This window comes from Hemitrygon akajei, chromosome 3, assembly GCF_048418815.1.
Source record: "Hemitrygon akajei chromosome 3, sHemAka1.3, whole genome shotgun sequence".
Classification (NCBI taxonomy): domain Eukaryota; kingdom Metazoa; phylum Chordata; class Chondrichthyes; order Myliobatiformes; family Dasyatidae; genus Hemitrygon; species Hemitrygon akajei.
In genome coordinates this window covers 66,691,505-66,706,361 of record NC_133126.1, presented here as the reverse complement: position 1 = coordinate 66,706,361, position 14,857 = coordinate 66,691,505, and the positions used below count along the sequence as shown (strand labels likewise).

General features: G+C 37.8%; 1 protein-coding gene across 1 annotated transcript in view; it reads left to right on the top strand.

The window, feature by feature from the left end:
• scfd1 (sec1 family domain containing 1) overlaps window positions 1-14,857 on the top strand; it is a 153,426-nt gene that overhangs the window by 128,164 nt on the left and 10,405 nt on the right. Inside the window, exon 22 of the mRNA XM_073040077.1 lies at window positions 1,201-1,234. Coding sequence (XP_072896178.1) covers window positions 1,201-1,234 — 34 coding nt within the window. The remainder of the gene's footprint in view (window positions 1-1,200; window positions 1,235-14,857) is intronic.

Here is a 14,857-nt window from a genome sequence, read left to right as displayed (position 1 = left end):
AATCACAGTATAAATTCCATCTACCGTATTCAGCGGTACAGGGGACATAATCATCACTGCCTGACAAGTCCAAGAAAAATCAGGGAACAGTACTAGCCATTCTAAGTAGCTTTTTTTTAACTTGCTAAAGCTATTCACAGAAATTAATCTCAGTCTTATTTGAGATCATTTCCAAACATGAATAATCACTGTTTTCTGGAGCATGGTGCAGACATAGTACAAAACACAGAGAAATTAAGATTATAGCCCAGTGATCTCAAAGATCCATAATAACTAATGGTTATAAAACATTTTAAATAATATGCTGATTTACAATTCTTGAGCATATATCACACATCAAAAATGAAATAATGCACCAAAAAAAATCCCAATTTTTAGAATTATGCCTCATGAAAATTTAAAAAATGCATTAGAAGAAGCAGATTTATATTTTCAAGCTCTTTTTGTATGAGCTTAAATATTGATGATCATATTTGAAATATTTTTCATATATGAAATCCATCATCCTTCAACTATTCTAAAGTGAGAACACAGAATGGGGCTAAATGAGTTTAGTGATTATTAAATTCATAAAACACATCAGTTACAGTGTAGTTGCTTTATTTTGGTCATTGGCAAATCAGTTTCAATATAAAATGTGCATCCATCCTAATTCTGGAACAGATTATGAGCACCATCTTTTGCATTGCACAATACACACATGAATAGGTGGATTTAGAAAACCAAGTGTCAATTACTGTTACATTTATCAAACTAAATTTGGAAATGCACTTAAATTTTAACCTTTATTTGGATGATGTACAGATTGTCTGAACATCCTAAAATTGAGGGGAAAATTAATGCATTTCATGGAGCTTCTGAACATTGGACTACCTAAATATACATAAATTTATGAATAACGTTTCTGAATTATGAAATAAGAGCTTAATTTTTGCCACTCATTAAGTAAGAAACAGATTATCTCCATGAAATAGGTTTTGTTGCTTTATCACTCCCTAAGATTGTGCTTGAATCAACCATCATCTGTTAGTTTTACAGTCAATAAATCCACAGAGGATATAGATGAAGCTTCACTTTAATCTAATATATTAGATTAGAATACATCTTCAGAGTAATCATTTTCCATTGATGTGTAGGTATTGCCGTTAGCTGTATAGCTTTTCAGTCAATAACTTTGTATGATCTGCACTTGCTTTGCAGCTCTGTTCCAAGAAACAAAAACCCATTCCAAGAGGTAAGTTCTCATAGTTTGGAAGCATTCAACTACTTTTGCAGATCATCTTAATGAAATCTGACACAAATACTGAGGATATCCAGATAGTTGCAGCTGCTACTGGGACCACATTGAAAATATTAAATTTGGATTTGCAAGTGGAAAGTCATATCCAATGATGAATTTAGTGAAATGACATTTGTTTTGTAGCTGCAAAGAAATATAGTTGGGATATATTCATGTGTCTAAAATAAATCAATAAGTAACATATGTATTTTTTCTGCTGTCGTTAAGTGCTGACTAAATGTTTCAAAACACAGCTGGTTATGTTTATTTTATTCTCATATTTATTGTTGATTAAGTCTATGAAGGTTCTCAGTCATCCAGATCATTGCATATCAAGCAGTAGTAAATCAAGGCAGCTGGACTTGCTGTGTTGCTTGTCTAGAAGATATTTTGCCACTCATCCAAGAGGCTTCTTCAGTTCTAATCCATGGTAGGCTTATAAAGTCTGTGAGTTGTACAAAGGTAGAGCAGTCACGTGAGGATCGTTAAAAGTCGTAAAGGTAATGAGAGGGGTATTAGTCTTTGCATGAATGGAGGTGTGAACTGTTGTGGAGATGCTGGGGTAAAGATGTTAGGACGACATTATAAGTAGCTGATAGGTGGTGTCATACCCTATCCCCTCTGTTTAGGGATGGGTTTTCCAGTTTGACAAAGATGGCTTCTTTAACCCCTCTTTTGAACTATCTATCCAAAATGTGCATATTGTTATCATGAAAAGAATGTCCTTTGTCCTTGAGTCTTAACCTGAGGTGTTAGCCCTCCTATGTTGGGCTATCCGTTTGTGAAGTGGTTGTTTTGTCTTGCCGATGTACAGTTCTTATTGCACTGGATAGCATATACAATATTGCTCTGTTTATGTTTGGATGTAGGATCCTTGGGGTGGACGAGTTTCTGTCTGAGTGTGTTTGTAGGTTTGAAAAACACAGTGATTGGGTGTTTGTTGAAAATTCTTCCAAGTTTCTCTGAAACTCCAGCTACATATGGGATGACTATGTTTTTCTGTCTGCTTTGCTCCTTACCTCTGTCTGTTAGGCTGATGTCCCTGCTGTTTTTCTGTTGCTATCTTGAAGGCCCACTCAGGGTAGCCGCAAGCTTTCAAGGCTTCTCTCAAATACTTTACTTGTGTTTCTTGTCATCAGCTGTAATGTTGGCAGGCACATTCTCAGCATGGTGATGCAGTGTTCTCATAACCCCCAACTTGTGTTCTAATGGGTGATGAGAGTCAAACTTTAGGTACTGATCTATGTGGGTTGGTTTTCTGTAAACAATATCTAGATGTCCATTTTCTTTTATAAGTACTGTACAGTCTAAAAAGGGCCAATCTTGGCATCTTCACGTGTAAATTTGATGTTATTATCCACCGAGTTGATGTATTCTGTGAAGGCTTGCGCCTCATAGATTTTGATCTTTGACCCAAGTGTTATCCACCTACCTGAATCAATGTCTCTGGGATCTTCTATAGAAGACCTGTATATCAGCAAGACAAAACAACCATTTCACGAATGGATGGCCCAACATAGGAGGACATCCTTTAAACAACGCAGAGTTTATAAACTGGGAAACTACCCACAATGGATTAGAACTGAAGAAACCTCTTGGATGAATAGCAAATCACCTTCTAGACAACACAGCAAGTCCAGTTGCCTTGATTTACTACTGCTTGATATTGTTGATTAAGTTTGCATTGGAGCCCAGTTGTCTCAATCTGTGAATGTATTAACTTTAAGGTATTTTTTTTCTGAAGTAATCTCTAATTTTATCTGACCTCAAATATCTAGCATTACAATAGAACCCCAGTTTCTTCAGCAATGTTTTTTGATGTGATTATTTTGCTCTTATTTTTCTGAGGAGGTGATTAGCCAATGTTTTCCAATAGTTTTGTTCTGATTTATATGTAACTTAGAAAGGCCATTCCATCTGTTTAGTTCACCTGACAACAACAAAGTATATCCAGCAAAGTGCAAGTTCAGTATGAACATTTTAATACAATAATATTCACAACAGTAGTTGAATTATTATCAATCTGCCTGCTATCCAGATGTGCTGCAGTGGTCCTTTACACTCACAATATGGCGTGATGGAGGCACACAAACTGGTCACTCTCAGCATCCCTGACCAATCCCATGAAGTGAAGTGGGCTGAGAGCAGCTTCCAGGCAATGTGTTCTGAGGCCTTGCTCTAGAATGCCTGAGTGATTTTGCCAATTTTCCAACTGCAAATTCTTCTAAAAATCATTCAAGTATATATTTAATAAAATTAACTAATATTCAAAATATTTAAATAAGTAAATACATTAAAGTTAAATGCATCAAGAACTTTACTGTTTTTTCAAAAGTTCAAAGTAAATTTACTATCAATGCATATATATGTCACCATATACAACCTTAAGATTCATTTTCTTGTCGGCATTCAGAGCAAATAGGAAAAAAAACACAATAAGTATCAATGAAAAACTGCACACAACAGAGATGGACGACCGATGTGCAAAAGACAACACACTGTGCAAATACAAAAAGAAAAGATAAATAGATAAGCAATAAATATTGAGAACATGAGTTTTACAGTCCTTAAGAGTGACTTCATAGGTTGTGGACTCAGTTCACTGTTGGGGTGACTGAAGTTATTCCCTCTAGTTCAAGAGCCTGATGGTTGAGGGGTAATAGCTGTCCCTGAACCTGGTGGTGTGGCACTTGAAGCTCCTGTACCTCCTTGTTGAAGACAGTAGTAAGAAGAGAGCATGGCCTGGATGGTGGGTGTCCTTGATGATGGATGCTGCTTTCCTGCGACAGTGTTCCTTGTAAATGTGCTCAATGTGGAAAAGAGTTTACCTGTGATGGATTAAGCTGTGTCCACTACTTTTTGTAGCCTTTTTTGTTCAAGGGCATTGGTATTTCCATACCAGGCCATGATGCAACTAGTCAGTATACTCTCCACCACACATCTATAGAAGTTTGTCAAATTTTAGATGACATATCAAATGTGCGCAAACTTCGAAGAAAGTAGAGGTGCTGCTATGCCTTTTTTCTAATGGCATTTACATACTGGACTCAGAACTGATCCTCTGAAATGATAACCATACCATCACAGACTCCACTCAAATGAATGAGGTTTCTATTCCATTGTCCCATTCTGTTATAAATGTGAAAGCTGGATGTGCTGTGATGCTTGCCTCTGTCTTCAGCATATCAGTGCTCTGATGTTGTACTCGAGATTGAATAGCAGAGTGGACCGTCAGATACCTCCCATCTGATCCACAACTTCTATTGAGCTTCTGCCTCTCACTGGCACTCATGAGTCATATACTCTGAGTGGCCACTTTACTAGGTACACCTGTACACCTCGTTAATGTAAATATCTAATTGGTTAATCATGTGACACCAACTCAATGCATAGAAGCTTGCAGACATTGTCAAGAAGTTTAGTTGTTGTTCAGACCAAACGCCAGAATGGGCAAGAAATGTGATCCAAGTGGCTGACTCTGGAATGATTGATGGCAGGTAAGGTGGTTTGAGTATTACAGAAACTGCTGATATCTTGGGGTGTTCATGTATAATAGTCTCTAGGGTTTACAGAGAATGGTGTCATAAACAAAAGACATCCAGTGAGAGACAGTTCAGTGGTTGTAAAACCTTGTTAATGAGAGAAATCAGGGGAGGATGGTCAGACTGGTTCAAGCTGACAGGAAGGTGACAGTAACACAAATACCATGTGTTACAACAGTGGTATGTGGAAGAACATGCTAAATGCACAAAATGTCAAACCTTGAAGTAGATGGGCTACATTAGCAGAAGACCATGAACATACATTCAGTGGACACTTTATTTTGTGCGGGAGGTACCTAATATAATGGCAACTGAGTGTATTTTCCCATGCCATTGAAGGAGGCTGATCAGTCCTTCAAATCAATGCTGGCACTCAGAGCCAACCTATTCATCCCACTTTCCCGGTAGCCTCTTTTCTGTAACATGCCCCTCAACTCCTCCCTGATTTTCCTACCACAGCCTACATCAGGTGATTTGTTTATGGTCGTTCGTTGGTCCTACTAACCAACAGATTTTTGGAATGTAGGTGAGGGCCTGAGCACCCAGGAGAACTGTGCTACCAAGTACAAGATATGTGAAAACTCGAATGGCTAATTTGACCCAGTGCACAGTATTTATATAGATCCCTAAAGTTAGATAAATGGACTTCAGAAAGTTCAGCAAAGACACTTCTGAAGTAGTGCAAATAATTGAATTTGTTTAAGTTATTTGGGCGCCATGGTACTGTAGTGGCTCATGCAATGTTATTAAAGCATGAGACATCAGAATTCAATTCCAGCATTCCCTTTAACCAAGTTTGTACGTTCCTTCCTTTGTGTGTGTGCGTGTGAGTGTGTGTGTGTGTGTACACGCGCACGTTTCCTACGGTGCTTCGGTTTCCTTCCACAGTCAAAAGACAGTATAGTTGGGAGGTTAAGATAGATACTTTATTGATCCCAATGGAAATTACAGTGTCACAGTAGCATTGCAAGTGCACAAATATACAAATATTAGAAGAGAAGTAAGAAAGAATAAATAATAAGTTACCTCAAATAGTCTAACAGGAGAAGGTCGTCACTTCCCCAGCTGTAGGTTGACTCATCATAGAGCGTAATGGCCGAGGGTAAGAATGACCTCATATAGTGCTCTTTGGAGCAGCGCAGTTATCTTAGTCTATTACTGAAAGTGCTCCTCTTTTCAGCTAAGGTGGCATGCAGAGAATGAGAAACATTGTCCAGAATTGCTAGCATTTTCCAGAGGGTCCTTTGTTCTACCACAGCCTCCAGTGTATCCAGATTGACTTCTATAATAGAGCCAGCCTTTCTAATCAGTTTATAAGCCTGTTGGCATCTCCTGTGTTGATGCCATTGCCCCAGCACACCACCACATAGAAGATTGTACTGGCAACAACATGTGAAGGAGAGACCTGCATACTCCAAAGGAATTCAGTCTCCTCAGAAAGTAGAGGCAACTCCGGTCCTTGTACACAGCCTCTGTGGTGCTCCACTCAAGTCTATCATCCAGGGACTTGTACTGTAGGTCCACATCACATCCACATCCTCACCATTATTAGTAATAGGGAGAAGTGCAGGCTTAGTCTTCCTAAAATCCATCACCATCTCCTTTGTCTTACTGATGTTGAGCTGCAATTGGTTCAGCTCGCACCATTTGACAAAGTCCTCCACCAGGGCCCTGTATTCATCCTCCCATCCTCCTTTTATACACTCAACTATTACTGAGTCAGCAGAGAATTTTTGCAGATGTCATGACTCGGTGTTGTTTCTAAAGTCCAAGGGTATATAGGGTAAACAGGAAGGGAGCCAATACAGTTCCCTATGGGGCCCCAGTGCTGCTTCGCGCCGTGTCTGACCCACAGCTCTGAAGCTGCACAAACTGTCGTCTGCCAGTCAGGTAGTTCATTGTCTAGAATATAATGGAAGTGCCAACCTGCATTGAATGGAGCTTCTCCCCCAGCATTGAGGTCTGTAGGGTATTGAAGGCATTTGAGAAATCAAAAACTACAATCCTGGCTGCTTATCCAAATGGGAGTAGGCTCTGTTCAGCAGGTAGATGAAAGCATCATAGATTCCAGTGTGTACGCAAACTGCAGGTGATTGAGGGCTGATCTGAGCAGGGGTCGGAGGTGAGCCAGGACCAACCTCTCTAGGGCCTTCATGATGTGTGAGGTCAGGGCCACTGGACAGTAGTCATTCAAGACTTTTGGTTGGCCCTCCTTGAGTACTGGGACCACACATGGTTAATTAGTCATTGTAAATTGTCCTGTGATTAGGCTAGGGTTAAATCGCTGGATTGCTGAGCAATGTGGTCTGAAGTGCCTGTTCCGTGCTGTATCTCTAAATAAAATAAATTAAAATATTTAGATGAAAAACCTTCATAAATGAGGGGGAAATAGTTTAATATCAATCTTGCACTGCAGTTAAACCAAAAACTTTATAGAAATTTAATACTTGTGTCCTATGCTTTGAGAAGTTTTTAATTCCATCCATTGTGCTTTCTCTGATGTCATTAATTCTCTTCCCCATTTATCTGATGTAAATTTTCTGTTCTTTGTGCATTGTGCTGTAAGAAGGTTATAAATAAGCAGATTAGAGGAAATAATTCCAGCAACACAGCAAATTCATCTTTCCATCTTTAATTTTCTACAGAAGATATGTGGTTTTTTAATTTAATTTTAGTATGACTGTAGGCTTACAAACTATTGTCTTTAAAGTAGTTACGCAATGATAATGCCACCAAGATGACAGCTTCAGTCACTAACATTCCCTTTGTCAACAATTCTTAATGCTTAAGCACCTCTAGAATTGAATTCTTACTAATTTCCTATTGTGTCCTAGGTCCAAGTTTTGAATTCTGATGTCTGCAATTGTCAAATCTTTTACAGATTTTCCTGAACCTGTATTCATTTTCATGTCCCATCCCCAATATTGTTTATCTCCTTTTGCCAGTGATTAAAATGAGTGCTTCAAAGCTGCACATGATGAAATCTATTGAATTTCAGAATACCAGAATGAAATAGTAAATAGTTTGTAATATTTGATCAGATGGATTATGTGTGATAACTATAGAGCTGCAAGGAGCTTTCAACACTTGAAAATTTATTCACTCTTTGAATCATCTCAAGCCAAGGCTGCCAGAGATGAATGAAAGAATTGTGATAGAAACTTTTGAAGGAGAGGGACTTCCAGAAAATAGCTTATGAAGGTTTAAAAGGCTAACAAGGGATACCTGGGGAAATCAGTTCCACGTATTGTGAGTTCCTGTGACTATAGTAATGAGATCAAGGTATGCAGATACAGTATTGCCAATTCTTAGTAGGTTGTGTTGATGCTGAATAGAATCTCAGACTTAAGACTCAGCTCAAAACAAAGTACAATGCTGCATTTCAGCCCTGATCAGTGTGAGATCAATGAGAAATTGGTGGTAAGAACCATTGTTTTGCTAAACCTGGTTATGTTCTTCCTCAGCCCTGAATGAATATCAGATTTGCAATCTTAACATTTTAAAGGGACAGTAAAAGGCAACAATGAAGATGTAGTTGTGATAATGCATATGGATTGTATGGCAGTACTATGGAAAGGGAAACTAATATGAAGCAGAGCGGGTCAAAAATGAATGTCTGTGGAACTTGGAAAGTTGGATGCTGGAAATAACCAAGCTGCATTGGAATTTCAGGCAATCCTGGAGAAACAAATCAGTGGATAAAGTATACTATAGTCAGAAATATGATTGTTTCAAAATGTCTGAGAGCCACAATAAAGCTTATCCCTCTTAGGACATTGAGTTGATGAAAAAAAAGCAGACTTGCATTTTAACCCTTGGATCAAAATAAAATATTAGAGGTATGTTTAAGATTTTCCTGCTGCTTCCCAATATTTCCCAACATTTGAACTGTTGTGACAAACTCAAGCACTAGTTGGACATGAGGGATGTTCACTGTTACCTACCCTTTTGTTTTTGGTCTGTTGATAAATTGACAAAGTTTCACCTATAGCTTTCTTGTCCACCAGGCCTGTGTTAATGCATGCTACAGGGAAATAGACATGAACTAAAGAAAGTTAATAAATTGGCCTGGATCATCCTTGACTTGATCCACTGCAAAGATTTGTCACCCATGGTGTCTGTTCACCTGCACATTTTTTTTAGGATGTAGAGGACTAGACGAGCTGATCCAGCACACACCTATCAAGGGACTGTATCCTCAGTGTAACTCTTGAAAATGCTCACAGCAGTTCCAGTGACGTCATCGTCAAGAATGGCAGCTTAAGTCACTAGCTCCTCCGGAAAAACACATATTAAGCTCCGTTAACCCATCAAATATAGTATTTGTCGACAGTATTTGAACTGATAAGAGGGGCAAGAATGGGGCAAAGGAATGGAAATTAAAAAAGCGACACTGCGGAGCCTGTGGACGAGAGGAGTGCAGCGAGCGGCTCTCCTACCCGACTGCGTGCCAGCGAGGCTGACGATGAGCCTCGTTCAGGCGAAGCGGCGAATATGATCAAAATTTTGAAAGAGATAAGGGAGTTCCAGAAAGATATAAAACAGCAGCTACATGATATGAAGTCAGAGCTCGCCAACGTCAATCAAAAAATAGTGGTGGCAGAGACTCGAATTGAAAAGGTGGAACATCGCATTCAAAACGTGGAACGGATACTAAGTAAGACGATAAAAAATATTAAATCAACAAGAAGGTAAACTGCTTGACCTGGAGGGAAGATCTCGGCGGAAAATAATCAGAATATACAACATTCCTGAAGGAGCGGAGGGCTTGTCTATGACAGAATTTGTCGGAAAGTTGCTGCAGGACACGCTGGACCTTCCCTCGACTATGGAGCTGGAAATTGAGAGAACGTATCGTGTGATCATCCTGAAGCCTACCCGAGATGGAGCAGATAAGCCACGCACAATAATAATTAAATTCCTTCGATACAGTACCAAGGCGGAGATTCTACAAAGGACCTGGGGTAAGAAGGTGTTTTTAGACAATAAATTAATATATTTCAACCAAGATTACTCCCTCCCCCGTGGTCCTACAGAAACGTAAAGAATGCTCTGAAGTAAAGTGAATACTAAAACAAAGGATTAGATTTCAAACTCCATACCATGCTAAACTTCGAGTGTTTTGTCAAGATGGGATCCAGCTGTATCAGACAGTGGAAGAGGCGACTACAGACATGAAGGCCAGAGGGTTGCCCGTCAGCGTGATCAAACCGAGGGAAAGCCTGGCAGAGGAATTATCCCGCTCCGCTTGGAAATAGCGCGAGAATCGAGAAGGCAGGAGACGGGAGGAGGCCGAGAGAAGTATATCAGGAAGAGACTGGGAGTTTTCCAAAGACAGCCCTCACACCCTCCAGAAGAGCCATAAGATTTACCTTTAAAAATGTTGAGAAGCTAAATGGGAACAAAAGTAGATGGTAATATACCTATTTTGAGAAATACTTATTATAATGTGGATTTTATATTACCGTAGATTCCGGACTACAGAGCGCACCTGATTAAAAGCCGCTGGCTCTAATTTTAGAAATAAAATCAATTTTTTAATTGTAAAGGCCGCATCGGATTTTAGGCCGCACCGGATTTTCGGCCGCAGGTGTCCCACGTTGTAATATGAGATATTTACACAGAAAGATATTACACGTGAGGATTTTTTTAACTTTTAATTAAATCCATATGGTAACAAAAACAAATACATATTGCAAATGCTTTTTTTCGAACCGTGCCCGTACGCGGCTACTTTTAAATATACGTTGCGTATACTTCTTTACTGAACAACATTCCAATATCTCCTAACGACTGGTAAAAAAATATATATATTGCAGCCTACCAGGAAAAGTTATTGATCACCTTTAACTTAAAAGCAGATTTCGCTCAGATCCAAAGCCGCTCGCGTAATGCGCTCCCCCCCTCCGTCCCGTTTCATCGCAAACCGGCATTTTCCCACAAGACACCGCGAAACCGGGTGTGACGTCATAGCATCCCGCGATGTAGTACAGAAAACAAATATAGTTTAAACTAAGTAGGCAGCACAATGCTTCGAGTGTTTTCCATGTTGATGAGGGTGAGTACAAATGACTGATTTACAATAATTTAATTGTGAAAGTGCGCTTGATTTATCGTACAATTTCATTGGACCTCTGTGAACTACTCATCAGTTTTATTGGTCTACTGTTATGAGGCAAAATGTTTACGAGGCGGCATGAAAAAAATCATGCATTAGCCGCTTCGGATTATTGGCCGCAAAGTTCAAAGCTGTTCAAAATGTGGGGAAAAAGTAGCGGCTTAAAATCCGGAATCTACGGTACTTAGTTGTTATTCTGTATTCGCTCACTTACGGTACTCCTTTTTCCCCACCAAAATGAGAATATATATATATATGTGTGTATATATATATATATATGTGTGTGTGTGTGTGTGTGTGTGTGTGTGTGTATATATACACCTTGGAATCACACATTCATTGCCATTTTTGTTATTATTTGTGTTTCTTGGTTCTTATTTGTTCAGAGAGTAGATGGATTAAGTTTTATTCTGCTAATTCCAATGATACATTGACAGATAAATACAGATGGCTAAGGACAAAGTAAAATTCATTTCTCTTAATGTCAACGGGCTATTAAATCCAATCAAACGTAATAGAATAGGGCAACTAACATACTCTTTACCTAAATTGATGCAATCCTTTGAACAATATGGTCAATTATCAGGATACAAGATCAACATAGATAAAACCCAATTACTTTCAAGTTACTATAGCCCACCAAGAGAAATTGAAAGTAGATATCCCTGGGCATGGCAAACAGAGTCTTTCAAAATATTTGGGCATCATTATGCCAAAAGATTTGGCAAAATTATCAGAATGTAATTATCAGCCTTTATATAAAAAAATCAAAGAAGATATGGCAAGACGGAACCGGATTCCTTTTTTCAGACTCTCTTCAAGGATTGAGTCTATTAAAATGAATATACTGCCCAGACTGTTATATCTCTTTCAGACCCTACCAATAGAGATTAATCAAAATCAATTCAATGAATGGAACAAGATGTTATCAAGGTATATTTGTCAGGGTAAAAGGCCTAGAGTTCGTCTCAAAACTTTGCAATTAGCAAAGGAAAAGGGGGGATGGGGCCTACCTTCTCTTAGAGATTATTATATTGCAGCACAGTTGAGAGCTGTGATATGTTGGTGCAACCCATCATATGACGCTCAATGGAAAAACATTGAGGAGCGGGTACTTCCCATCCCCATACAAGCAATTTTGGCTGATAACAACCTGCAAAGGAACATAAATACTATTGATAACCCATGGGTGAAATTGACTCTCAAAATATGGAAAACTACTATAAAAGAATATAATCTACAGGGAGATACTGCAATTCTTAAATGGTGTGCATATAACTCGGATTTTACACCAAATAAATTGGATGCTAGATTTAAGGACTGGACAGCTAAAGGAATAACAGTTCTTTGCAACATAATGAAAGCAGAAACACTGTTCCGTTTTGAAATGCTTAAAGAGAAACACTTATTAGAAAAACAAGATTTTTATTGGTATTTACAGATGTGACAATATGTTAATAAGACGCTTAGAAATGTAACCAGGGCAAGTACATGCTTGATAGAGCTATTTAGAAAAGCATATAATTCAGATAACGGTAGTAGAATCATTTCAAGCATGTATAAGGGTTTGTCAAATCTTAAAACACATTCAGCTTCATACATTAAAACAAAATGGGAGAAGGAAGGAAGTAGGCTACGGTCAATTATGGAAAACCCTGAACATCCTCTACATAGCACCATCCAGAGACAGAGAAGCAGTTTCAGCGACAGGTTACTGTCGATGCAATGCTCCTCAGACAGGATGAAGAGGTCAATACTCCCCAATGCCATTAGGCTTTACAATTCAACTGCCAGGACTTAAGAACTTTTTTTAAAGCTATTATTAATGCTTTTTGAGTTAGTGATTTAGATGCATATCATATTATTACTGAGTTAAGTATTGTATGTAATGAGTTTTTGCTACAACAAGTGTATGGGACATTGGAAAAAATGTTGAATTTCCCCATGGGGATGAATAAAGTATCTATCTATCTATCTATCTATCTAATTATATCTGAGGAAGAATGGACAACAATATGGAGGTATCAGTGGAAGTGTACCAGTTAACAGAAATGGAGGGAGTTTGGATGGAAAAACTTGATAAGATATTTTATTACACCCTCTCAGAAATCCCATTATGATAGTAAACTCCCTGTTTGCTTGAGAAATTGTGGAAGTCAAAATGCAAATCATTACCATATTTTTTGGGACTGCCCTGTTGTCAAAGACTATTGGAGGGGGATACACAATGCCCTACAAGACATCTTCAAATGTGAAATACCCTTAGAGAGTAAGACCATATATTTTGGATATATCCCTCAAGAATGGTTGAAAAGAGATAAATATTTAATGAATATACTATTGGTGGCTGGTAAAAGGACTCTTACTAGGAAATGGTTATCACAGGAGAGCCCAACTTTAAGTGCATGGATGGAAATTACAATGGACAGTTACAAAATGGAGAAGATAACAGCATCTGTTAATCATAAGCTGGAACAATTTGATTCATACTGGGAAAAATGGTTTAACTACATAATGCCTCATAGGCCTGATTTTATTCTCACTAATCAATGAATATGTTGTAAAAAAAAAGATCAATCCCTACTTGTACATTGTTCTTTCCTTTTGCTTGTTTTTTCTTTCCACTCTTTTCTATAAGTGTATACTTCAGATGAATACTTTGTGGAGATTTGTGATATATATGTACAATGTCTGAAATGCATCTTATGGAAATGTTCGTTTGATGATGAACTTCAATAAAAAAAAATTACAAAAAAGAAGAAAATGCTCACAGCATTTGAACTGTTTAAAAATATTTCTGATAATCAGAGCCATTAAAAACTATTCAAATAGATTCAAACAGTTTAAAAAGAAAATGCGTTTATATTTTTTGAGGAAAACACCTTAAAACAATGAAAAATAAAGTGAAATTTTAAAAAAGCATTTAATTACAGTCACTGTTTTTCCATTGGAGTCTAAAGCTTCTCCTCAACATTTCACAGTTGGGCTGAGTGAACAGACAATCAGATGTTCTGCCCACGATCCTGCATCTCAACTTGAACGTATGGGGAAATTCAAGACAGGCTGAGGTCTGAATCATATAAGTGCCAATATCTGTCAAATGTGCCTTTTGCAAAAGGAAAACATTTATAATTATTGTCCAATTCTTTTAGGATTATTGGCCTAATTGCCTGATTTCTGATTTGCTGAGTGAGCAAATCATTAAATATTACCTACACCATAAGCTTGTATTAATTTATTGTATTTTTTATTCTTTTGTCCTTTTTAAATATATCCTGATGAAACAAGTTCTCCTAAACATATACATCTAACCTTTGCAATAATATGATATATCATGATTGGATTCTAGTAATTCAAAAACAACTGTAAACACAACCTTTTTTCCAGGAGGCTAAAATAATGTTTAAGACCTTCTGTATCAGATTTAATTAAATATAATTGTTGTGTTTCACATTGCATATTTCTTTTTAATGTCTATTTCAAATAAAGAAAGCTTTTGCAAAGAGTTTGAAATAAAAATCCTTTAAGCAGCTTTACGTAGCCAGGGAGATAAAATAGCTCCTTTGACATTGCTTGCTAAATAGTCCTTCACATCCACTATCCTTGATCTGGGATTATTGATTAATTTGTGTTTATGCATTTTCTGAGAATTAGTCTGTGCAGCTTTCTCTGACACTTTTAATCACAATACATCAACAAACTTCAGTGTTAAAGAAAAGGAAAATCTGATTAAGAAATCAAATAATAGACCAACCAAGTTACTGCTTTATATTTCAAAGAATGATCACTCTCTATAATTGGCATCAAAATTCCCAAGTAGCATTGTGGACAAAAGCACTGCCCAAGCACAAGATCAGAATCTCCTAGTTGCAAACCTCTGTATCGTTCATTAAACTCCACAAGGAAGTTCTAAAATTC